Source organism: Aquarana catesbeiana, linkage group LG05 (assembly GCF_042186555.1).
Source record: "Aquarana catesbeiana isolate 2022-GZ linkage group LG05, ASM4218655v1, whole genome shotgun sequence".
NCBI lineage: Eukaryota > Metazoa > Chordata > Amphibia > Anura > Ranidae > Aquarana > Aquarana catesbeiana.
The window spans coordinates 47,943,123-47,967,229 of record NC_133328.1 but is presented as its reverse complement, the minus strand read 5'-3'; the positions used below and the strand labels follow the sequence as shown (position 1 = coordinate 47,967,229).

At 43.6% G+C, this 24,107-nt stretch overlaps 1 protein-coding gene across 1 annotated transcript in view; it reads left to right on the top strand.

Annotated features, from left to right (window-relative positions):
• Positions 1-16,240, top strand: part of STEAP2 (STEAP2 metalloreductase) — a 40,718-nt gene extending 24,478 nt beyond the window's left edge. Inside the window, exon 5 of the mRNA XM_073629703.1 lies at positions 15,142-16,240. Coding sequence (XP_073485804.1) covers positions 15,142-15,426 — 285 coding nt within the window. The 3' untranslated portion in view covers positions 15,427-16,240. The remainder of the gene's footprint in view (positions 1-15,141) is intronic.
• The last annotated feature ends 7,867 nt before the right edge of the window (positions 16,241-24,107 follow it).

Below are 24,107 nucleotides of genomic sequence, written 5' to 3'. Positions count from 1 at the left end.
CAGACTGCACTACATACTCTGAACTGTATTATATATATACTACACGGACTGCACTATATACTCTGAACTGTAATATATATACTACACTAACTGCACTATATACTCTGAACTGTATTATATATACTACACTAACTGTATTCATTCACTATATACGGCCGCCGTGTAAGCAGCAGCCTTATATAGTGTGGAGCGTGGACTCCCCCTGAGCCACGTTTGGCCAAAGGCACCCTGCCTTTGGGCAATCATGGCTCTCACAGCACATCACAATGTTATTTGCCAAAGCATGCAGGTCAGGTGCATGCTTTGGCCAATCAGCAGCTGTCAATGCACTGCGATCTTGCAGTGCATTATGGGGTGCTCCGTGGCGGGCGAACTTGCTGAGAGTGCCCCATAAGTTTGTTTGTTTTACGAACAAACGAACAGCTGATGTTCGAGTCGAACTTACATTCAACTTAAACATTGAGCCCATCCCTACTACAGATCATAACTCAGCAGTTTTCTTACACCTTAAGGATTAGAGACATTCTTTTGAGGTGCACATTTTGGATAGAGAGGTCATCTTGTTTGCAAGAGACTTGAAAGAGGCCATCTATCACAAACTGGAGAAACCATCACTGAGCAGGGGTGGAGCCTCTGATATCATCTATCTTCCATATATAATGCCATTTTAACATCTCTATCCAAGGGATTTAACAACAATCCACAACTTTGAAGGATTAGGACGTCTTGTGATTTGATCTTTCTGCAATAAAAACCTTTGGACGACATTTGAGGATCCTTGGTGTGCTGGCGAATATGATCTTCTATGTATCTATGAAGCCTTTCTGACACCAAGAGTGGGGTTATGTAACTAGAACAGGGTGGTTCCACAATTTCCACACCTCCCTTAAACAAAAGCATCTCCAAATTTATGGTAATTCGATGAAGGTGTCAGTATTACCTACGTGGATATAAATGCTGGGGGACTTTTCTGACTCATTACAACGGAAGAAGCAATTTGAATAAGTTACAAAATATCTTCCACATTACAGAACAAGTCCAGTTGAATGTGACTATTACGAGATACTCCCAGGTTAAAAGTGAACTAAACTCTCTAAACCAACATGAACTATTTTTAATCCCTATGCTGCTAGCATTAGTAAAGCCCCGTACACATGAGCAGTATATCGGGAGACATTTGCCGGTTAAAAAAAAAAACGTCCGGCATTCTGCCCGTGTGTATGTATGATGTGCATGCTGGAAAACCAGCATCCAACTGACTCCCGATCTGCGCTCTCAGCCAATGGCAGAGAGTGCTGGTCATAGTGTTCTGGCAGGGGGCCGTCCCCCTGTCTGAGCACAACAGCTCAGTGGAGAAGACTGCTGGAATAACCTTGCATGGTTAGTACAGCGACTCCCGACCAGAGCTGTCAGTTTTTTTTTCATGCAACCCAAAACTGTTAGTGTGTACCTGGCTTACCTAGATAGGAGGTATATTAAATTTACTTGTTTTAAAACTTTTTTTTTTATTTTATTTTTTGTACATTTCTTCAGTTGCTTCCTGGTTTATGCCAAAATTGTGTCATACATCCCAGGAATCGTCTTGGGTATTTTTTTCTTTCGTCTGGATGGGGGGAGGAGGGTTTCTCAGTTAAGCAGTGTCTCTTGCTTGCATGCTTGAGCTTAGGGCAGATCGATTCCAGGAAGTAAAATCCACATACCTCCCAGGAGTCTTCATGGTGTTTTTGGGCCTATAGACTTCAATGGAAATGCATCAAAAACACTTGTGAATGCATTTTGCAGTCTCCTCCTATTTATAAAAAAACAGAAGGTATTAAAACACATAAAAAATGCATGAATAGCACACGCAAAGGTGTGAACTTTAATGTTGCAATGTTGCAAAGTAGCCTGGCAAGCCCTTCCTGAAGGACTGTAGTCTTGGTCAGGGATGAAACCTGGCCTCACCCAGGAAAGAATGGGGTCTATAGTTGATGGGGGAATTTTGAAGGAATGGAAGAGTGACAAAGTGTAGAGGAGAACATACAGTATTGCATTTATAAGTTTTTTTTGTTTTGTTTTTTAAATTAGGAAAATGCTTATTGAAACACATATATAATTTTTACAGTCCAAGACAATGCAAGACAATAAAGACTAATGTGACTGACAAAGATTTTGAAGTTTTTTTTTTAAATACATGTGAATGTGATCATCTTAATGGAGGCTGGAGATTAGCTTAAGGCTGCATTCACACTTGAGTGTATCATTTTCAGGCATTTTTTAGGGCGTTTTTCTGGCATTTTTACTGCCGTTTTTGCTGAGTTTTTGCAGCATTTTTGTACAGGCGTTTTGAGGTCCAAAGATCACTAATGTAAAAAGCGGTAAAATGCCTGTAATCTGCCTAAAAAGAAGCTCATGTACTTTTTTGGGCTTCAGGCATTTTGATTCAGGCGACACAATGCTCAGATGTGAACAGGGGCCATTTAAATGATTAGGATTTTGCTTGTTGGGTGTTTTGGAACTTTTAAGATGAGAGTTTTACGAGCTGAAAACACTCAGGTGTGAATGCAGCCTTAACAAATTAATTCATCATCAGGATATCCTGCAGCACCCTATACAAAAATCAGCATTTTACCTTTTTATTTTATTGACAACAACCTTCTTGATCCCCTTCCGCCCACAACATTCCACTGAAACTGCCCTACTAAAACTCACCAACGACCTACTAACTGCTAAAACCAATGACCAGTACTCCATACACATACTCTTGGACCTCTCTGCTGCCTTCGACACAGCTGACCACCTGCTCCTCCTCAGCAAACTCCACTCCCTTGGCCTCCATGATTCTGCTTTATCCTGGTTCTCCTCCTACCTATCTCAGCGCACTTTCAGTGTCTCTTACAACTCCATCTCTTCCGCTCCTCTTCCTCTTTCTGTTGGGGTACCCCAAGGCTTCGTCCTTGGGCCCCTCCTATTCTCCATCTATACCTCTTCCCTGGCCCAGTTGATAACCTCCCATGGCTTCCAATACCACCTCTATGCTGAGGACACCCAGAGCTATCTCTCCACTTCTCAACTCACCCCCTCGATCTCCTCACAGATCACAAACTTAATGACATATCGATATGGATGTCACACCACTTTCTCAAGCTCAATCTTTCTAAAACTAAGCTTGTCATATTTCCTCCTTCCCGGTCCCCTCCCTATGACTTTACCATTAAGATCAATGGCACCATCATTGGTCCCTCCACACATGCCAGGGTGCTGGGTGTAATCCTAGACTCTGACCTCTCCTTCAGCCCCCACGTCCAATCACTGGCTAAATATTGCCGCCTTAACCTCCGCAACATCTCCAAAATTTGCCCCTTCCCAACTAATGACACCACAAAGCAACTTTTTCACTCCTTGATTATTTCCCGCCTTGACTATTGCAACTCTCTCCTCAATGGCCTACCCTTACACAGGCAATCCCCCTTCAGTCTATTAAGAACACTGCTGCTAGACTCATACACCTCACTAACCGGTCCGTGACTGCTGCCCCTCTCTGCCAATCCCTTTACTGACTTCCACTACCCCACTGTATAAAATTCAAACTACTAGCCACAACATACACGGCCATCCACAACATCGCCTCCAGCTACATCACCAACCTTATCTGAAGATATTGCCCAAATCGTCCCTCCGCTCCTTCCAGGACCTCCTGCTCTCTAGCTCCCTTGTTACCTCCTCCCATGCTTGTCTACAGGACTTCACTAGAGTCTCTCCCATCCTCTGGAACTCCCTGCCCCGGTATGTCCAATCAGCTCCTATCCTATCCACCTTTAGGAGATCCCTAAAAACACATTTATTTAGGGAAGCCTATCCCACACCCACCAAAGAACCATACCCGTGCGACCTTCATCAGTTCATTCCCCGCAGCTATTACCTTTGTACCACCTCCCTTTAAAATGTAAGCTCCACGAACAGTTGGCGCTATATTAATCATGTATAATAATATAAATTCCACAGATTTTATCCACAGTGAACATTGCTAATAATCACAGTTACATTTGCCGTACACAGTAGCTGTTTATTTCAGACCTGTTTGGGTTTATGGATTACTCCCGGAATAACACAGCACATTTCCCAACACCAAAACTTCAAGTTTAGAAATTCCAAATCAGTTTAGAAATCCTAAGTCAACACTGAGCTTTACTTTGGCTTCATGTTTTTTCCTTTAGCGTTTGCATGTCATGTCTGGTTTCCTCCCTTATTGCAGCAAAACAGTCCTACGGCTATAGACTTACTCATAGAGGGTTCTCTGTTTCTGGGAAATATTTAAAAAGCTTAAAGTGATTGTAAAGTCTAGTTTTTTTTAACCACTTGCCAACCAGCCGCCGTCATTATACTGCGGCAGGTCGGCACAATCCCGCAAATCGCCATAGCTGCACTGCGGGGGGTGCCGGTACTCATGGCCGATGGTCGCGATGACCGCCGGCCACGAGCGTTTGTGGGCACGAGAGGCAGAACAGGGACGTGTGTGTTAAATACACAAATCCCTGTTCTGTTCTGTGAGGAATGACAGATCGTGAGTTCCTAATAGCTAGGAACCACGATCTGTCATCCCCTCTAGTCAGTCCCCTCCCCCTACAGTTAGAAACACACACAGGGAACACAGTTAACCCCTTGATCGCCCCCTAGTGTTAACCCCTTCCAGTGGCGTCTCCAGCTTTCAAATTTAGGGGAGGCACATGGGGGGACAGGGACAAAAGTAGGGGGGCAACTATAAAATACATATATATATATATATATATATATATATATATATATATATATATATATATATATATATCCTGGGGCCCTTTACTATGACCCCACAACGGGCCCTTTCACATGTTCTGCAGTGAGCTCCCTTCCTACTGTATTGGGGACCCCCAGGGTGGCAGAAAACAAGAGATATATGTCACCAGCATATCAAGAAAATATAAGGATCCAAAGCAGTGGGAGAACTATCAGGGTTGCAAAGGTTGTCTTGCCTCCGGGCCCTGGTGTTCTGCCACTGTGGGGTTCCCCAGCCTCCTCTTGCTGTCCTGCCCCTGCTATTGACAGCTCTGGTCTGGCATCTCTTGGAATTTACAGGCTGGTCCTCCTGTCCTAAGGACGGGAGAAATCAGTCTGTTTTTTCAGTAACTGAAAGTCCTGGTGGAGTCCTTCCTGCAACTCGCTCTTCTCCCTGCCAATGAGGATGCAGGTAAAGGAGCAGATCAGGTGGCCGTGGTTGTGTGAACGCTCGCATTATGCAGTGTCAGTGAGCAGGGGAGGGGGGAGGAATCACCCGCAGGAGCTGACTGGGGACTCTCTCCCTCTTAGACATTGATTTTTTGTAAAAAAAAAAAAAAAAAAAAAATTTTTTTTTTTGGGGGGGCACATGGTGGGGCACAGCATAATGTTGGGGGGGTCAGGGCCCCCTCTGGCCCCCCCCTAGGGTCGCCATTGACCCCTTCCCTGCCAGTGACATTTTTACAGTAATCAATGCATTTTAAAAGCACTGATTGCTGTATAAATGCCAATGGTCCCAAAAATGTGTCAAAATTGTCCGATGTGTCTGTCATAATGTCACAGTCCCGATAAAAATTGCAGATCGCTGGCATTACTAGTAAAAAAAAAATAATAATAATAAAAATGCTATAAATCTATCCCCTATTTTGTAGACGCTATAACTTTTGCGCAAACCAATCAATATACACTTATTACATTTTTTTACCAAAAAATATGTAGAAGAATACATATCAGCCTAAACTGAGACAAAATTAGCTTTTTTTTTTTTTAAAAATGGGGGTATTTATTATAGCAAAAAGTACAAAATATTGTGTTTTTTTCAAAATTGTCTCTCTTTTTTATTTATTTATGTTTATGGCGCAAAAAATAAAAACTGCAGAGGCGAACAAATACCACCAAAAGAAAGCTCTATTTGTGGGGAAAAAAAGGACGTTTCGGAGAAGCGTCGCACGACCGCGCAATTGTCAGTTAATCTGACGCAGTGCCGAATTGCAAAAAATGGCCCGGCCATTCAGCAGCCAAATCTTCCGGGGCTGAAGTGGTTAAATAACAATCATGTTATACTTACCTGCATTGTGCAGTGGATTCGCACAGAGCAGCCCAGATCCTACTCTTCTCGTGTCCCTCTTTGCTGCTTCTAGCCTCTCTAGCCCTTCTAACCCCTCCCCCTGCCGAGTGCCCCCACAGCAAGCAGCTTTCTAGGGGGGGCACCCAAGCTGCAGCTCAGTGTGTCCATTCCGACACGGAGCTACCGTTCGGCCCCGCCCCTCTCTCTCCTGATTGGCTAACTGACTTTGATAGCCGCAGGAGACAAAGGTGCCACTATTGTGTCTCAGCCAATCAGGAGGGAGAGTCTTGGACAGCTGAAGGACTTGTGGATATCGCTGGAAAGAGAAGTAAGTATTAGGGGGGCTGCTGCACACAGAAGGCACACAGGGGGGCTGCTGCACACATAAGGCTTTTTATCTTAATGCAAAAAAACCCTTCTGCCTTTACAATCACTTTAAAGTGGAACTGAAGGCAAAACTTTTTTTTTTTATTTCAGAAAGAGTAAGGGAGGGTTACAATCCCTGTCAGTTGTTATTGCCATCTGTGTCCCATTAGGGAGCTTTCCCTTCACTTCCTGTCTCATAGCCAAAACAGGAAGTGGGAGGAAATCTCTCCAAAATGAGGGAAAGCCTGGTTGTCAGTAGAACTATTGTCGCCCATGGAGGATTTCCCCTCATTCATGTTCTGGTAACAACCCAAAATGTGGGAATTTCTCTTTCACTTTTGGTGATAATGGTAAACAGGACAAATAAAGTGGGTGAATCTTCTACTGGGGGCACATTTAACAATAAAAACCTAACTGGTGTTCTAATCTTCACTCTGCACAAAACAAAAAAAAAAAAAAACAAAAAAAAAAAAAAGGTGATTAGTTATACTATAAATTCGAACTTCAGGCAAAGGTAACAAGATAAAAATGAATAGCCCATTAAAAGATAAAATGAAAAACAGCTTTTGCTGCAATATTCACCTTCCAGGATGGCCTAGGCTCCTGGAATATGGGCCCAATTTGGACATTTTCACTTAGGGGTGTACTCAGTTTTGTTGCCAGCGGTTTAGACATTAATAGCTGTGTGTTGAGTTATTTTGAGGGAACAGCAAATTTACATTGTTATACAAGCTGTACACTCACTACTTTACATTGTGTGTCATTTCTTCAGTGTTGTCACATGAAAAGATAGAATAAAATATTTACAAAAATGTGAGGGGTGTACTCACTTTTGTGAGATACTGTACCTGCTCTGTGCAGTGGATTTGCAGAGAGCAGCCTGGATCCTCCTTTTCTCAGGTCCCTCTTTGATGCTCCTGGCCCCTCCCTCCATGCTATGGGGATATCCGAGCCATGTCACAGCTTCCTGCGTCCATTCAGACATTGAGCCGCGGCACGGCCCCGCCCCTTCTCTCTCCTGATTGGCTGACTGACTTTGATTAACAGTAGCAGGAGCCAATGGCGCCGCTGCTGTGTCTCAGTTAATCAGGAGGGAGAGTCTCGGATGGCCGAGACACTCGTGGGCATCGCTGGATAGAGATGGGGCTCAGGTAGGTATTAGGGGGGCTGCTGCACACAGAAGGCTTTTTATCTCAATGCATAGAATGCATTAAGATAAAAAAAACCTTCGGAGTTTACAACCCCTTTAAGGCTTCATGTACACTACAGCCCCTAAATTCAACTCCATAAAAGTCTATGAGAGATTTATTTTCACTTCCTGTTGTGTCTCAGTTGACTATGTTGACCGCGCTTATGCTTATCAGACTACGTTTTCCCGGAAACTGTATATGCCATCATAACCCTTGATACTGTATCTGGCGACACCACAAATAAATTGGCAACTTCAGTCACAGAGGCACCAGCTAAGCGGGCACCAACAATTTGCCCTCTGAAACTCAGTAATCTCTGACATTACTCCATATTACTAGCAGCACTTGCAGTGAATGATGAAAGTCCTGCAAATCATGTAGTGTTTCCATATTTTTGTCCAATCCCTGTACATTTGTTACTAAATGTGCAATAAATCATGCAAGAGAAACCTCCTTCCTGGTTATTGCAGTCTGTGTAACGCAAACTTGCAAATGCATGCACTGGATATGACGTACGAAGGTCCTATCCAATGCGTTTCGCCAAACAAACATCTTCAGGAGCAGGTGCTGATCTGGGGACACCGTAGTAACAAAATCAAAATTCTATTAAGGGTGGGACAGGGGAGGAGCAGGGGGTGGGGATAATAGCAGCATGCGAAGTGTGCCTAATAACACCTGAACCTACTGTGCTCATGATCACAGAGTGCAGGCCCCGATGCAGGTCACCATCAGAAGCAAGGGCAAGGTGGTAAATGATCCATATCCTTACCTCCCACAATGAAGTCTACAAAAGGTGAGAGGGGAGGGACTGGGAAAACCTTCTAATATCAGCATGTGACATCATCAAAAACCTGGCCTGGACACAGCCGGAGGCAAACACACCCCTCCTGCTCCAGGGCATTCACCCTAAGCTGGATTACTCTGCAGACACCTGGGCCAGGGATGCCATTATTAAATCTTAAAAGGAGTTGGGGAGACACTCTTTTAACCTCTTCCCGCCAGCCATGCGCATATACAGTATGTGGCCTCTCAGCAGGTGGGCTTTAATGAATATATGCGGCCCTATGTAAACACAAAACTGTGCAGAGAGCGCACACCCTGTGTGCTCCCAGCACAGTCACCGTCTGGGACCAAAATGCACCCAATGCATACTTGGGAGCTTTTCAATCATGTGACAGCCAATCTCAGCAGTCACATGACCCAAATGCCCACCTCCTGGCATCTAAAAGTTCTTAAAGGGCCGGGAGGCTCGTCAGAAAGCCGTCATGGGGGAACTGCCCGAACTGATGACGTCTTTTCTGGCGAAACGCGCAGGGAGAAGCCACGCACACACGCTACCACGCATGCGCAGCAGAGTGTCGCCCATTTTTGTTACTGGAGGAAGAACCGATTTTACCTTTGGCGTTTTACATGCTGTTTGTTACCTAGAATAATATATGTGCAATTCTTCTCAACACTCTGTTGAGCCCTCACTTTGCATATCCAATGATCAACTGTGAGCAGGTCAGGATTCATCTGGCTGTCAGACATATCCTTACCACTGTGGAGAGTTACCTATGCTGATATCCTTGCTGCTGTTATGGAATTCATCCCCATTGTTTAGCTGAGCGTTCTTTGACCACCCTGAATAAGGGGGTCGCTGGCATTCTGGTAAGCCTCTAGTGTGGATAAGTTTTGGGTGTCACATCAGCTATCCTTGGATCCCTTTCTAATTTAACACAGAGTTTCAGTTGAGACTTCTCTTTATATCTACCTCTACTCACTTCAGAGGTGTATTATCCACAATTTTCTGTTTTTGAATTTCTATGGACATTATATATACAGTTGTGCTCATAAGTTTATATACCCTGGCAGAATTTATGATTTCTTGGTCATTTTTCAGAGAATATGAATGATAACACAAAAACATTTCTTTCACTTACGGTTAGTGTTAAGCCATTTATTAGCAATCAACTGTGTTTACTCTTTTAAATCATAATGACAACAGAAACTATCCAAATTACCCTAATCAAAAGTTTACATACCCTGGAGATTTTGGCCTGATAACATGCACACAAGTTGACACAGAGGGGTTTGAATGGCTATTAAAGAGGAAGTAAACCCTGATGGGTTTTACTTCATCTTTATTTCCCTGCAAAGGTAAAGCATAATGGGCTACTATGCATAGCATAGTAGCCCATTATGTGTCACATACCTGAAACCGAAGAATGTGATGTCACCGCTGTCCCCACTAGCAGCGAGCGTTCATCTTCCCCCCTCTTCCATCCGGGGCTGCGAACTCCGGCTCTGTGACTGGCTCTGTGACGTCACTCCTGCACATGCGGGCGGGAGCCACCAGTCATGGCATGACCCCTTTAGAAATGGCACGATCTGCCCGTAGACATCGGCACACGGCTTTTTAGTAAATATCTCCTAAACCGTGGAGGTTTAGGAGATATTTCCAGCACCTACAGATAAGCCTTTATATAGGCTTACCTGTAGGTAAAAGTGGTTGTACAGGGTGTACAACCACTTTTAGACCCCTTTTACACTGGAGGCATTTTTCAGGTGCTACATCGCTAAAAATAGCGCCTGCATAGCGCCTGAAAAAAGCCTCAGCTGCAAACCCAGTGCTTGCACACTGGGGCGCTGCACTGGCAGGGCGTCACAAAAAGTCCTGCCAGCAGCTTCCTTTCAGTCTCTAGTGGGGGGTAAAAACCGCCACGCTATCGGCTGATTAGCGCCGCTAAAACGACGTTAAAGCGGCGCTAAACATAGCGCCGCTTTACTGCTGACGCCCGGGGCGGCTCAGTGTGAAAGGGGTCTAAAGTTAGCCACCCTCACCTGTTTGCTTGTAATTAGTGTGTGTGTATAAAAGGTCAATGAGTTTGTGGACTCCTGACAGACCCTTGCATCTTTCAATCAGTGCTGCACTGACGTTTCTGGATTCATAGGAAAAAGCAAAATAATTTTTAAAGGGTCTGCAAGAAAAGGTAGTTGAACTGTATAAAACAGGAAAGGGATATAAAAAGATATCCAAGGAATTGGGAATGCCAATCAGTAGTCTTCAAACTCTAATCAACAAGTGTCAAATGAGGGGTTCTGTTGAAACCAAATCACGGTCAGGTAGACCAACTAGAATTTCAGCCACAACTGCCAGGAAAATTGTTCGGGTTGCAAAGAAAAACCCACAAATAACTTCAGATGAAATACAGGACTCTCTGAAAACATGTGGTGTGGCTGTTTCAAGATGCACAATAAGGAGGCACTTGAAGAAAGATGGGCTGCGTGGTCGAGTCGCCAGAAGAAAGCCATTACTACGCAAATACCACAAAGTATCCCGCTTACAATACACCAAACAGCACAGAGACAAGCCTCAAACCTTCTGTCACAAAGTCATTTGGAGTAATGAGACCAAAATTGAGATTTTTGGCCACAACTATAAACGCTACATTTGGAGAGGAGTCAACAAGGCCTATGATGTAGGTACACAATTTCTACTGTGAAACACGGAGGTGGATCACTGATGTTTTGGGGATGTGTGAGCTATAAAGGCACAGGAAATTTGGTCAAAATTGATGGCAAGATGAATGCAGTATGTTATCAAAAAATACTGGAGGAACATTTGCATTCATCAGCCAGGAAGCTGCACATGGGACGTACTTGGACATTCCAACATGACAATGATCCAAAACACAAGGCCAAGTCGACCTGTCATTGGCTACAGCAGAATAAAGTGAAGGTTCTGGAGTGGTCATCTCAGTCTCCTGACCTCAATATCATTGAGCCACTCTGGGGAGATCTCAAACGTGCAGTTCATGCAAGACAGCCCAAGAATTTACAGGAACTGGAGGCTTTTTGCCAAGAGGAATGGGCAGCTTTACCATCTGAGAAGATAAAGAGCCTCATCCACAAATACCACAAAAGACTTCAAGCTGTCATTGATGTTAAAAGGGGCAATACACAGTATTAAGAACTGGGGTATGTAAACTTTTGATCAGGGTCATTTGGGTAGTTTCTGTTGTCATTATAATTTAAAAAGAGTAAACAGAGTTGACTGATAATAAATGGCTTCAGTCAAACACTATGAGTGAAAGAAAAGTTTTTGTGTTATCATTCATATTCTCTGAAAAATGGCCAAGAAATCATCAATTCTGCCAGGGTGTGTAAACTTATGAGCACAACTGTATGTTTTCACTATTTAGCACTACTTAATGTGTTGTCACTGTATTATTTATTTATCATTTATGGCCGTTTAAGATACAGCTTCTCCTGATTGTACGCGCTGCACTTTTTTTGTTGTTTATCAACTGCGTTTGCTAATTTCAATGTGATCCTAAATTTAGACAACTTCTAATTGTCTGTTTTGCATAAAATATTCTGCAATTAAACACAAGCCATCATTTCCCGGCGATCCTCCTGCTATCACTAACTAGGTCACCCCGTCCTGCTTCTGTCTCATATTCTGAGCTCTATACATGCGTTAAAGATATTCCAGTGCTTTCCACAATCATCAACACATCTGCAGAATACTGGGATATCAATCCAATGTTTTTATACAGAAATATATTGACCTACTGAGAAGCTTCCAATGGCTTTGTCTATCTGTGCAGGATTGTGTAGGATCTGGAGAGAGAAAGCAATGCTTTCATTAATGTCTTCATATGGGGAATGTTGAGCAGGAAGCTGATGATATGATACTGAGAGATAACGGAGATCATACTTATATCTGCACTGGAATGATGTCAGCTAAAATCTCAGCCTCCATCAGGAGTAATTTCACTGTTTCATCCTTTTCACGTTGGGCTGTAACTGCAGGAGGTGCAATCCCATCCAATGGTGTTTGGTGCACATTGTAATGGTTTTAATTACAGTTTAAATTCATGCTTATTTATGCTTTGTCATCCCTGAGACCATCAGACCATCCAGCACCGGGATCATCACTGATCCCTGATCCAATAACTGATTTGGTTGCAGTTGTCCATGTGCTTGTAATGTCAGAAGGCCCAGCCGTCACTTGTACTCCGCCTTTCATCTAACAGCTGAGATCACTTTACTTTCTCCAAAGAATAAAGCCGCTTTTCTCTATCACCTTCTTATTTCCTTCTCCTATCTTTTTGATCCTCTATTAAGCTTATAAAGATTAATCCTCTAATGATTATGGGGAATGAAGAGGTGAAATTTTACACATTTCTTACACATTAGCTACCCAAGGGCTGAACAGGGACAATGAAACGTTTCTGTATGAAGAATACAAGGGGCCCAGTTAAAGGCAAAGTTAAATAGTTGTTTGGTCTTGAATTGCAGCTACAGTGGGGAAAATAATTATTTGATGCCCTGCAGATTTTGTAAGTTTGCCCAATTACAAAGAAATGAAGGGTCTATAGTTTTTATCATAGGTGTATTTTAAAGAATAGAGAGAATCAACCAAAAATGAAAAAAAAAAAACACACACACATTATACAAATGTTATAAATTTGAGTTGCAGTTCAGTGAGTAAAATTATTATTTGATCCCCAAGCAAAACATGACTTAGTACTTGGTGGAGAAACCCTTGTTGGCAAGCACAAGGTAAGACGTTTCTTGTAGTTGGTGACCAGGTTTGCACACATCTCAGGAGGGTTTTGGTCTACTCTTCTTTACAGATCTTCTGTAAATCCTTAAAGGATATGTAAAGGTTTGTTTAAAAAAAAAAAAAATCATGTCATACTAACCTCCACTGTGCAGTTGGTTTTGCACAGAGTGGCCCTGATCCTCCTCTTCTGGGGTCCCTCAGCGGTTCTCCTGGCTCCTCCTCTTTTCGAGTGCCCTGTTGGAGAGCCGCTCTCCCTTGAGGCACTCATGCGGGCGCGCTCCTGTGTCCTGCTGCTGCGTCCATTGACACAGACAGCAGGACTCGGCCCTGCCCCAAGGCTCCCGCAGCATTGGATTTGATTGACAGCAGCAGGATCCAATGGCTGTGCTGCTATCTGTCTATCCAATCAGGACCCGAGACAACAGCTAGAGCTGGTGTGCTCGCCCCCATTGCTGGAAAGACCGGGTTCAGGTAAGTAAAAAGGGGGGGGCAGCCTGTGTGCAGCCTGTTTCAGATTTACTGTCCTCGGCCACCTGGGTTACCATCTGCAGTCATTCCACTGATATTTTACCTTTGTAATAATTGTAACCCTTTTTGTGCCATTTTGTATTCCTGTTTGCAATTGCTCAATAAACCTAGTTTAACATGCCACTGGTCTGATTTTTGACTAATACAGTTATATAAAACTCCAACTTGGAACTCCAAAACTGTCTTTTGGATTCCCCCAAAGAGTGTGCCTAGGTTTGCAATTTCCTGGGCATGCTTGACACAACAAATGGCATAGCTTACCAACATCAAAATATCAGCCCAACTGTGAAGAATGTTGAAGGGAACATCCTGATTTGGGCTTTCGTCGCTGCCTCAGGTACTAAACTACTTGCCATCATCAAGGGGAAAATGAATTCCCAAGTTTACCAAAATATCCTACAGGATAATGTCAGGGTGGCTGAAGCTTAGTAGAAGTTGGGTGATGCAGCAGGACAGTGACCCAAAGTATTGAAGTAAACCCTCCACAATCTTGCTTCAGAAAAGGAAAATTGACCTGTTGGGGGCCCAATCAGAGCCCAGACCTTAACCCCATAGAAATGCTGTAGAATGATCTTGGCCAGACATCCTTCCAATGTGCCTGAGCTAAAGCAGTTTTCTAAAGAGGAATGGCCAAAAAGTTCCTCCTGAACTTTGTGCAGATCTAAACTAGAGCTACTGAAAGCACTTGCTTGAAGTCATTGTTGCCAAAGAAGGTTTGACGAGTTATTAACTCCAATGCCGCGTACACACGAGCAGACTTTACGGCAGACTTTGTCCTGCAGACTTTTCGACGGACTTTATGACGGACTTTCCGAATGAACGGACTTGCCTACACACGATCAACCAAAGTCCGACGTACGACCGGACTAAAGCAAGGAAGTTCATAGCCAGTAGCCAATAGCTGCCCTAGCGTCGGTTTTTGTCCGTTGGACTAGCATACAGAGGAGCAGACTTTTCAACCAGTTCATTGAAAAGATTTGAAACATGTTTCATTTCTAGGTCTGTTGAACTTTTGGGGAAAAAAAGTCCGCTGGAGCCCACACATGATCGAATTGTCCGACGGACTCCGGTCCGCCGGACCAAGTATGCCGTAAAGTCCGGTCATGTGTACGCGGCATAAGGGTTCACTTGCTTTTTCCTCCAGCACTGTGAATGTTTAATGGTCATGTTTAATAAACAGATGAGAGAATAGAATTGTCTGTGTGTTATTGCCTTTGTCTATTGTTGTGACCTTGATGAGGATCAGATCACATTTTATGGCAAATTCCTGCAGAAAATCGATTAATTCCAATGGGTTCACACACCTTTTCTTGCCACTGTATATTTAAAATATAGAAAACGTTTATAAAATATGTTAGAGGTAGAAATCTGCACATTCGAATCTGTTTTTAACCTTTTCTGTCTTTTTTTTCCCCCCACAGTCTACTCTTGGCTATGTGGCTTTGCTAATCAGCACCTTCCATGTTCTAATATATGGCTGGAAACGAGCCTTCGAAGAGGAGAACTACCGCTTTTACACTCCGCCAAACTTTGTGATAGCGCTGGTCCTCCCGACAATAGTCATCCTTGGCAAGATTGTGCTGTTGTGCCCATGCGTCAGCAAGAAGCTCCACCGCATCAAAAGGGGATGGGAGAAGAGTCAGTTTAAGGTGAACACAAGCAGCACAGCGGCTCACGTCTCCCCTGAGAGAGTCACAGTCATGTAATGGGGATTTTACCCTATGGCCTGGGAATGCCATACCAGTACTTCTGTTATCTTTATAGACAGCAGAAGGCATCATATGTTACAGTGACATCAGACAAGCAAAATACAAGGAGTTTTTTTTTTTTCAAAAGTGTAGGGAGATATGTTTAGGTCATCTATAGTGGCCAGACGCCGCTTTCCTCCATTTTCAAAAATTGTGCCAGAAAAATGACAGCAAGAGTCTTCCCTTGCTCTAAGACACTTTTGATAAATGAAACCTCTTCATTTTTTCTTTAAAGCAGAACTAGATAGACAATATCCCTATTTAATCCAGTTACTAAAGCAACTCCCTCGCCAGAAAAAAATAATTAAAAAAGCATACTGCAAAAGAGGATCATTAATACTTGCCAGTCTGGCAATCAGTGACTTCTGCTATTGCACTTTTAGATCTATGGTGATCAAAGAGTCTTCAGAATTCAAGAAATTTCCCAGTATGTCAGATGCTTGTGTCCCCTACTGTGTTTCCACCCGCCTACTGCCACATCACTACAGTCACCTTTAGTGGTCCATGGGTAGGACCACAGAGTGTAGCAGGGGACACAGGCTGAAGATTCTCTGGCTGCTAAAGTGCAGATAGGAATCTCCATCAGCAGGGCTAATAAAGTGGTTGTAAACCTCAGACATGAAATATGAACAAAGCATATCCCTCTACAGTGTCTCAATTAAGAGCACTGAGCGTCATTTCTGTCAGCTGCTTCATTCCTCTGCTATCTGCATGAATAACTTCTGACAAGTTTTCCTGACTCCAAGAGAAAAAAGGTGACAGGGGAGGGACCTCCAGACCTCCAGCTGATTGATAGCCCAGCTCTGTTCCTGTAAGCTGTGTTAAGGGGGGGGGGGTGTCCTTCCCTCCAATCAGTTGTCAGAACTCTCCTCACTGAGCTCTGCAGTGTGTAATTTCAGCTCCCTGCTCCCTTTTTTCTGACAACACAGACAAGCTTTATAAATTCAGCACTTTGAACGGATGTAGAGAAGCGAAGACTACAGATAAACAGATACAACTTATGTAGGAGGATTTGTTTCATCTCTGTGTATCACTTGAGGCCAGTCACTTATATATGTGAGGGTTTACAACCACTTTAAGTATTTTTATATTATTTTGCAAGGCGACTTAAAGTGGACCTGAACTCAAAAAAACAATGTGCTATAGTTGCTATAATAGTGCTAAGCCGTACCCTGAAAAACCTACATTTTGACTGAAATTACACCTGAAAAAAAGCAGTGCCCTTCCCAGGATGTCAGTGTGCCTAGGCACTCCTGTGCATAATTGTATACAGTGGAACCTTGGATTATGAGCATAATCTGCTACAGGAGAATGCTTGTAATCCAAAGCACTCGCATATCAATGCGAGTTTCCCCATAGATGTTAATGGAAATTAATTTAATTCATTCTGCATTGACTTCTATTGCATGCAATACCGCATGTGGCCAGAGGTGGGGGGGCGCCGGAGAGCCTCGGAAATACTCGGGGACAGCTCAGCTGAACTCGGAAAGCCTCGGAAAGGCTCGGAAAGTGGTGGTTGAGTATTTACGAGGTGGTTGAGTATCTACAAGTGATTCCGAGTATTTCCAAACGGCTCCGAACTGCTCCGAACCGTTCCGAGTGTCACCGGCGCCCCTGCACCTCTGACCAAATGCGGTACTGAACACCCCATTAGCTTGAATTCTGCTCGTTTTGCGGGACAACACTCGCAAACTGAGTCAGATTTTTAAAAAAAAGTTGCTTGTCTTTCAAAATGCTCGTTAACTGCGTTACTCGTAAACCAAGGTTCCACTGTATCTGCTTTGTGAGATGTGAGGCACTGCTGCCTCTGACTGCTAGTATCAGATGGTTTGTATTGGCAATGTCACTAAGGTACAGCTGATTGTTGTCCTTGCTGGAGACTCAGACATGAGGTAGCAAAGCCCTGCCTCTACTTAGATGGCTTCTGCTTAGACACAATGCAGAACAAGTCATGGTAAGTCAGTAATGGGGAAAAGATTCAGAGCAGGGAGACCACAGGCGACTAGACTTTTATCCTCTGCCTGGCATTTCTTGGGCACAGCATCCAGAGTTCAATTCCTCTTTAATTTTTTTTTTCATGGCAGTAGAGTTGTTTTAAAAACCTCCTAAAGGGCCAATATAATGGGCATAAATCTCAATTCATAAAAGCATAGCGCATGCATTCCATATAAAATCATTTTCAAGCATAAGAAATAGCAAATACTCAGGAATGAAAATGCAGCATGCGCTATGCTTCTCTGAATTGATATCACGTTGTCATCATTAGGTCAGAATGGTTGAATAAAAACTGGAGAGCATGCACCTCTCACAGGCTGGCCTGTACAGAGGACAGTGTGCTGGGTACAAAAAAAAAGAAAACCAACAGTCCTGCACAAAGGGGTGGCCCTTTGATGGAGGGGGCAGGGGTTGGACTTATTGGGTTTGATTTACTAAAACTGGAGAGTGCAAAATCTGCTGCAGCTCTGCATGTTAGCCAATCAGCTTCTAACGTCAGCTTATTCAACACCACTACTACCGGCGCCATCGCTAGACTTCAAGTCATTATACCTGGATGATGCCTGGAGCTTTAGACATCATCCAGGTATTGTTTTTTAGAGCTGACAGTCGGCTCTCATTTAAAATCAATCCTAGCAGCTAACTAGCCTCTGGATTACTTTGACAAGCAGGCAGAGGAGACGCCCTAACCCCCCCTCCCGCCCCCCCTTCCCACCCCCCTCCGCAGCTTCATTGGGCTATACCATCCTACCAGGACACCCGATCAAGCAGTTGGCAGAACCCGGCTGATCATAAAGGCGAACAAAGACAGGAACAGTTTTGATCACGTCTATAATATAGGAACCCACAAGCGATGAGTTTACATCACTTCCGGTTTCCCCCAGAAGTAAATAGCGCCATTTTTGAAAATGAAAAGCATTTGATCACACTGATCTGGTGTGATCAAATGATTTTAAGGGCAAAGGAGAGATCTGGGGTCTTATAGATCTCTCCATAAAGAGTACCTGTCAAATGCCTATTGCTGTCACAAGGGATGTTTACATTCCTTGTGACAGCAATAAAAGTGATAAAAAAAAAAAAAATTAAAGCAACAGTGTAAAAATAAATAAATAACGGACATTTTTTTTAAAGTGCCCCTATCCCTCCATGCTCGTGTGCAAAGGTAATGCATGCGTTGGTCCCGCACGCGTGCAAACATCGATCGTTTCACACACCGCAAACATCAGATCACGGGCAGTAATTCTAGCTCCAGACCTCCTGTGTAAATCTAAAGTGGTAACCTGTAAAGGCTTTTAAAGTGCCGTCTATGAATATTAAAATGTACGTTGTTTGTTGCTGTTGCACGGGCGTGTGCAATTTTAAAGCATGACATGTTTGGTATCTATTTACTCAGCGTAATATCATTTTTTAAATTCTACTAAACAATTGGGTATTATATTGTGTTTTTGTGCATTAAAATTCCAAAAAGTGTATTTTTTTAAAAAATTGCGTTTGAAAAACCTCTCAGATACTGTGTGACATAAAAAGTTGCAACACCCACCAATTTATTCTCTAGGGACCCTGCTTTAAACAAATATATAATGTTTGGGGGTTCTAAGAAAAAAATACTGATTGTGATATGTAAACAAAAAGTGCCAGAAAAGGCCTGGAGCTAAATTGGTTAAGCTTTGCCCAAAAAAAAAAAAAAGGAAGCTAATTGGTTTCTATGCAGAGGTGCACCAGATTTTGCACTCAGCAGTTTTAGTAAATCAACCCAATTGAGGATAATAATCCAGCACGCTTTAAGACTCCTTCATTAAGGTCCCACTACTTCCATGCAGCATAGCTCCCAACTGTCCCTGATTTTGAGGGACTGTCCCTGATTTGGCGCAATGCCCCTCATTCCTCCTCATTTGTCCCTCATTTTGGTCTGATCTATATAGATGTATATAAAATTCACTTTTTATCTATCAAAAAATGTTTTCCAGCACTAAACCTTTCATCTGATTTCTAAATTGCTGCATTTGTAAATTCCAAAAGCCAATATAAAGGTAGTGGTAAAAAAAAAGCACTTGTGGATTTAACTAATCTTGTTTTTTTGTACAATTCTCCTTTAAGGGGGTGTGGCCAGGGGTGTGGCCTATGCCTGCATACTTTTGCTGATAGATGTCCCTCATTCCCATCTCAAAAAGTTGGGAGGTATGATGCAGTGGAGAAGAGGTATAAATTGTAGTGAACAGTATTGTACTGCATTTTGCAGCAGACACCATATTTAAAAAAAAAAGTATATGTGTATAGAAAAGTGAATTTATCCTTTTAGAGATTCTATTCTTGTGAAGTGTTGACAAAAAAATGACTACTAGCCCAGAACAACATGGCTTCAACTTCTATGATGAGCAGAAAACAGTCCTAAAACTCAACCAAAAGCAAAATAGACAACTGTCCCATCACTGAGCCTCATCAAAAAAAGAAAGTCATCCATTTTCTTATTCCACGGGAATGGCGGTGACTCTTTCTGATCATCAAGTCTTATCAAAAATGGGAAGTATTCTACTTCCCCTTTCCATGTGAAAGGGGCGATTGACCATTAAAAAGGCACAAAAGACTTGACAACCTTGACAGAATTAATGACAGATCCCTATAATGTTAAAAAATGGACACAAGAGCTTTCATATAGCTGAACATGATGACCAAGACCAAGATATCTGGATGTCAGATAAAGCCAAGATGTCATAGAAGACCACTTCGGTGGGTAGTGCAATTTTCCGTATCGCCTCCATTTTGTGGCAATAACATTCATGAACTTTTTTTTAGAAAACTTGATTGGTGCACTTTTCCGTGTATTTGTGGAGTGTTAGATATTCTACATGAGGGTCAATTCACCACAATATAGGGTGAGCTCTATTTTTGTTATTTGGCAGTTTTAACTTCTAACATTTTTTATCCCTTATTCACTAAAGGTTTTTGTAGGGTTGCACCGATACCGTTTTTTTTATCAGCGAGTACGAGTACCGATACTTTCGGTCAAGTATATATCTGTAGTCAAATGCAAAATCTGCTTAGTGTCTTGGTCTCACTGATGATAGAAAACCATGGCCACTGGAGGTGCTCACAGGGCTGGAGGAGAAGTCCTGGGACCCTTGTGGGTATAGGGCGGAACTGATGTCAGCTTGGTGGACCTGACAGACGGGTGACCTGTCCCTACTCTGGCCACTCACGCAATGCATGCCAAAACAAGGGGCCAGAGTCTTAAATAGTCTCTGCCTGACAAAGATGGCTGCCAAAGTCACATAGGGTGCCGGCATCCAATCGGATAGCTGAATCCTGGTGACTGAGGAAATCATAGAGGAACTAGGTTCCTCGCGACTTCCTCCTTCACCTGCATTGCCGCTGTGGATGAGCGCCACCTGCAATGGAGAAAGTAGACTGCACCTGCTTACATGTTATTTAATCAATTTGAGCAATATCTTAAAGCAGTGTTCCAACTACAATCAATTTTTTTTTAACCCTTTCAGAAGCTTTTAAATTAGCATTTGAACACTCACGTCTTTTGTAAAATGTGTCCCCCGATGTCTGGATTTATCTCTTAAATAAAGTTTGTTAGTCCTTTCTTGGCCGTTTTCATTTTGCTTGTGGGCATGTGAAGCCCACAAGCATCCTGTTCCGGGATACAGTGCCCGTTCTCTCCTCGATCTCGCGCATGCGCATTGAGTAATTTTCGCAGTGCCGTTGTTCTGACGAGAAATGCCCCCAGTCGAATAGTGCCCGCCCTGTACTGCGCATGCGCAGCGCTTGCGTAGTATGGAGCTGCCGAAAAGTGGAATCCAATGTTCAGCGGCTCCGTACTGCGCAAGCGCTGCGCGTGCATAGTACCGGGCGGGCATTATTCGACAGGGGGCAGGAATCAGGTTGCCATCACATCGTCGGAAGTGCCTGCCCCGTTGTGATGGCAATGAAGCCCTTGGCGCTGCCCACTGACTCCTGGGAAGATAACACACATCTCCCAGGAGCAGTAGCGAGTGGAGGCACCGAGGGAAGTGACGTAAGGAGCCGAGGTGAGGAAGGAGGAAGATTTCAAGGGACCACATAGCAACAGGCATTAAGAGGTGAGTAAAAAAAAAATCTCCAAATGTTTTTTTTCATTTTATTTCTTGCACAGTAATGCCTTTTTTTTGGGTGGAACTCCACTTTAAGTGTAAAATAAAAAAATAGAATCGAAAGAATATATCCGTCTTTCGAATTTCGAAATAGAATAGAATATTGCAGGGGTTACCATTCCTTAAAGAGGAACTTCAGTCCTCCTTATCTTTGGCCTCATCCCACCTCTTCCCTAGCTCCACCATCTTTGTCAGTCTGGCACTTGCGCAGATGCGCTAACTGAAGGGCTGTGCTCGGCCTTCGAGTCCTGGCAGAGCCTCGATGCACATCTCAGTAAGTGCAAGGAAGTTTCTGTGTATGCGCAGATATGATGAGATTTGTGACTTCCATACCCACCAAGTCTTTTGGCACATGTGCAAATGTGGTGCAGGGCTCTACCAGGACCCAAAACCTTGAAGCACATGTTCACATGTTGAGAATCTGCAAAACTCATTCTAGTCTAGCCTAGGCAAAGATGACCGAGAAGTTCTGCTTTGCAGGCCAAAAAACTTTATGAGGAAAAAAAAAAATAATATCCAAATGTGATGTGAGAGAAGCAGGGGGGAGAAGGCAGGGGAAATATTTTTAGTTTTTTAGGGAGAAGTACATATACAGTTATAAATCAAAAGTCCCCCCCACCCCCTCCTTATCGCCCTTAATATGTACTATAGATCTGGGTCCCCCCTCCAGCAGGTCCATACTTACTTTCTCCGACAGCTGCAGCCTCCAACAATGTCTGGCAAAAGTCTAATGCTGAGCTGCCTGGGTTTTCACACTAAGGGGTCAATTTATTTTACAAAAACGCTGGTCGAGTGTCACAAGCGTTTGCACAGCCGTAACAAATTTTCATCATATTTTGTCTAATAGGAATTAATCATATTATTATCAGCTCCATCTAGTGGCCAAGTTTCAGTATTTTCCTGTTTGAGGTATTTCAAGAAAATACCACATTATAGCCAGTAGATGGAGCTGTGCATAGGAAATAATCATGGTAGACAAAGTACAAAGTAAATTTGTTACACCAGGAAAAATCCTTGTGGGAATCTTCCAGCAATTTTTTTTAGACCCCAAATGTGCCATAGGCTTGAATGAGAGGTACCCACAGTCCCATTCAAGTCCATTGGACTACAGCGCATAGGTGCGGGCAGCCCAGCACTAGGACTTTACTATCTGGGCTGCAGTTGGAGGAATTAAAGCTGAAGTCAAATAGAGTTCACATGCAGGAAACCCCCCTGGTCAGTCGGTCCGTCGGTCAGTCACCAGCCCAGTACGTACCCCATCTAGGTGGCGGGCAGCACTTCCTCCGGGCGGCAGCTTCACCCTGCGTCTCCTACTCCTGGTGCTTCACGGCGGCTTCCCCTGCGTCTCCTCGGCAGCCAATAGGATCGTTTCTCCTCTCGGCCAATCGGGTAATGGGTCTCAGGACCCGCTTCCTGGTTGGCCGGGAGAAGAATCAGGAAGACAATAGCGAATAATAATTGTCAAACAACTGGATGGGCTCGGGGCGCAGTGTTTTGCGCCCTGAACCCACCCTCTTTTGAAGCCTAGTAAAGCATCTGGCTCTAATCACGTGTTTCTAAAAATAAAACCCCCCATTGGAATCCATGCATCCAGCACTCCGTATTTAGATTAGGGGGCCAGGTGCATGGATTAGGGGGGCGGCACCCCTGCCCCCTGCATGGAGACCGGTATCTGTTGCTCTCTCTCCTTATGTGGGGCGACTGGTCTGGCTCCGCCCCCTCCTGGAATTTTCTGCAGGCAGCCTGTACCAGCATGGATACTCAACCTGTGGCCCTCCAGCTGTTGCAGAACTACAAATCCCATCATGCCTCTGCCTTTGGGCGTCATGCTTGTAACTGTCAGCCTTGCAATGTCTCATGGGACTTGTAGTTCCGCGCTGGCACACCTCAGCAGCATGTTTGTAGATTGACTGTTTTGCAGAAGAATGTATCATGTGATAAAATACCACACTTAATGAGAATAACTCCTACATATTAGTGAATTGACCCTTCGGTGTTACAGGGATTTTAATAGCGGCTTGTACTGTGTTTTGTATTTTCAGCAGTCCATCACATCAGCTTTGTAGTGATATTGGGTTTTAAAAAATTTTTAAATCAAGAGATTTGTAAAAAAGAGAAGTTTTAAAACATGTATTCATGAGCATAAGAGTTGTCAAAGATCACAATTGTATGTAATAAACATGTGTAGGCTGCCAGTGCCAAACATTCCGTGGACCTCCGTGTAGCATGTGTGCCAATACTTTTGCAGTTGTTCATAAAGAAATATAGAAAAGAAATGTCATCTGTGTGTTGTGTGTCATTTGTGATTTTGCAAGGTGGTATAAATGCTTTGCCTTACACTTATTTAAAGAGAACCATTCACCGTGTGTAGAAATCTGAATCTCCACTATTGAACTGTTAGAATATTGTAGCCTTCAGTGGCGAACCGTCCATTAGGGGCCCAGGAGCACCACCCCCCTATCCATGCGTCCGGCCCCCTAATCTACATGCGGGGCGCTGGACACATGG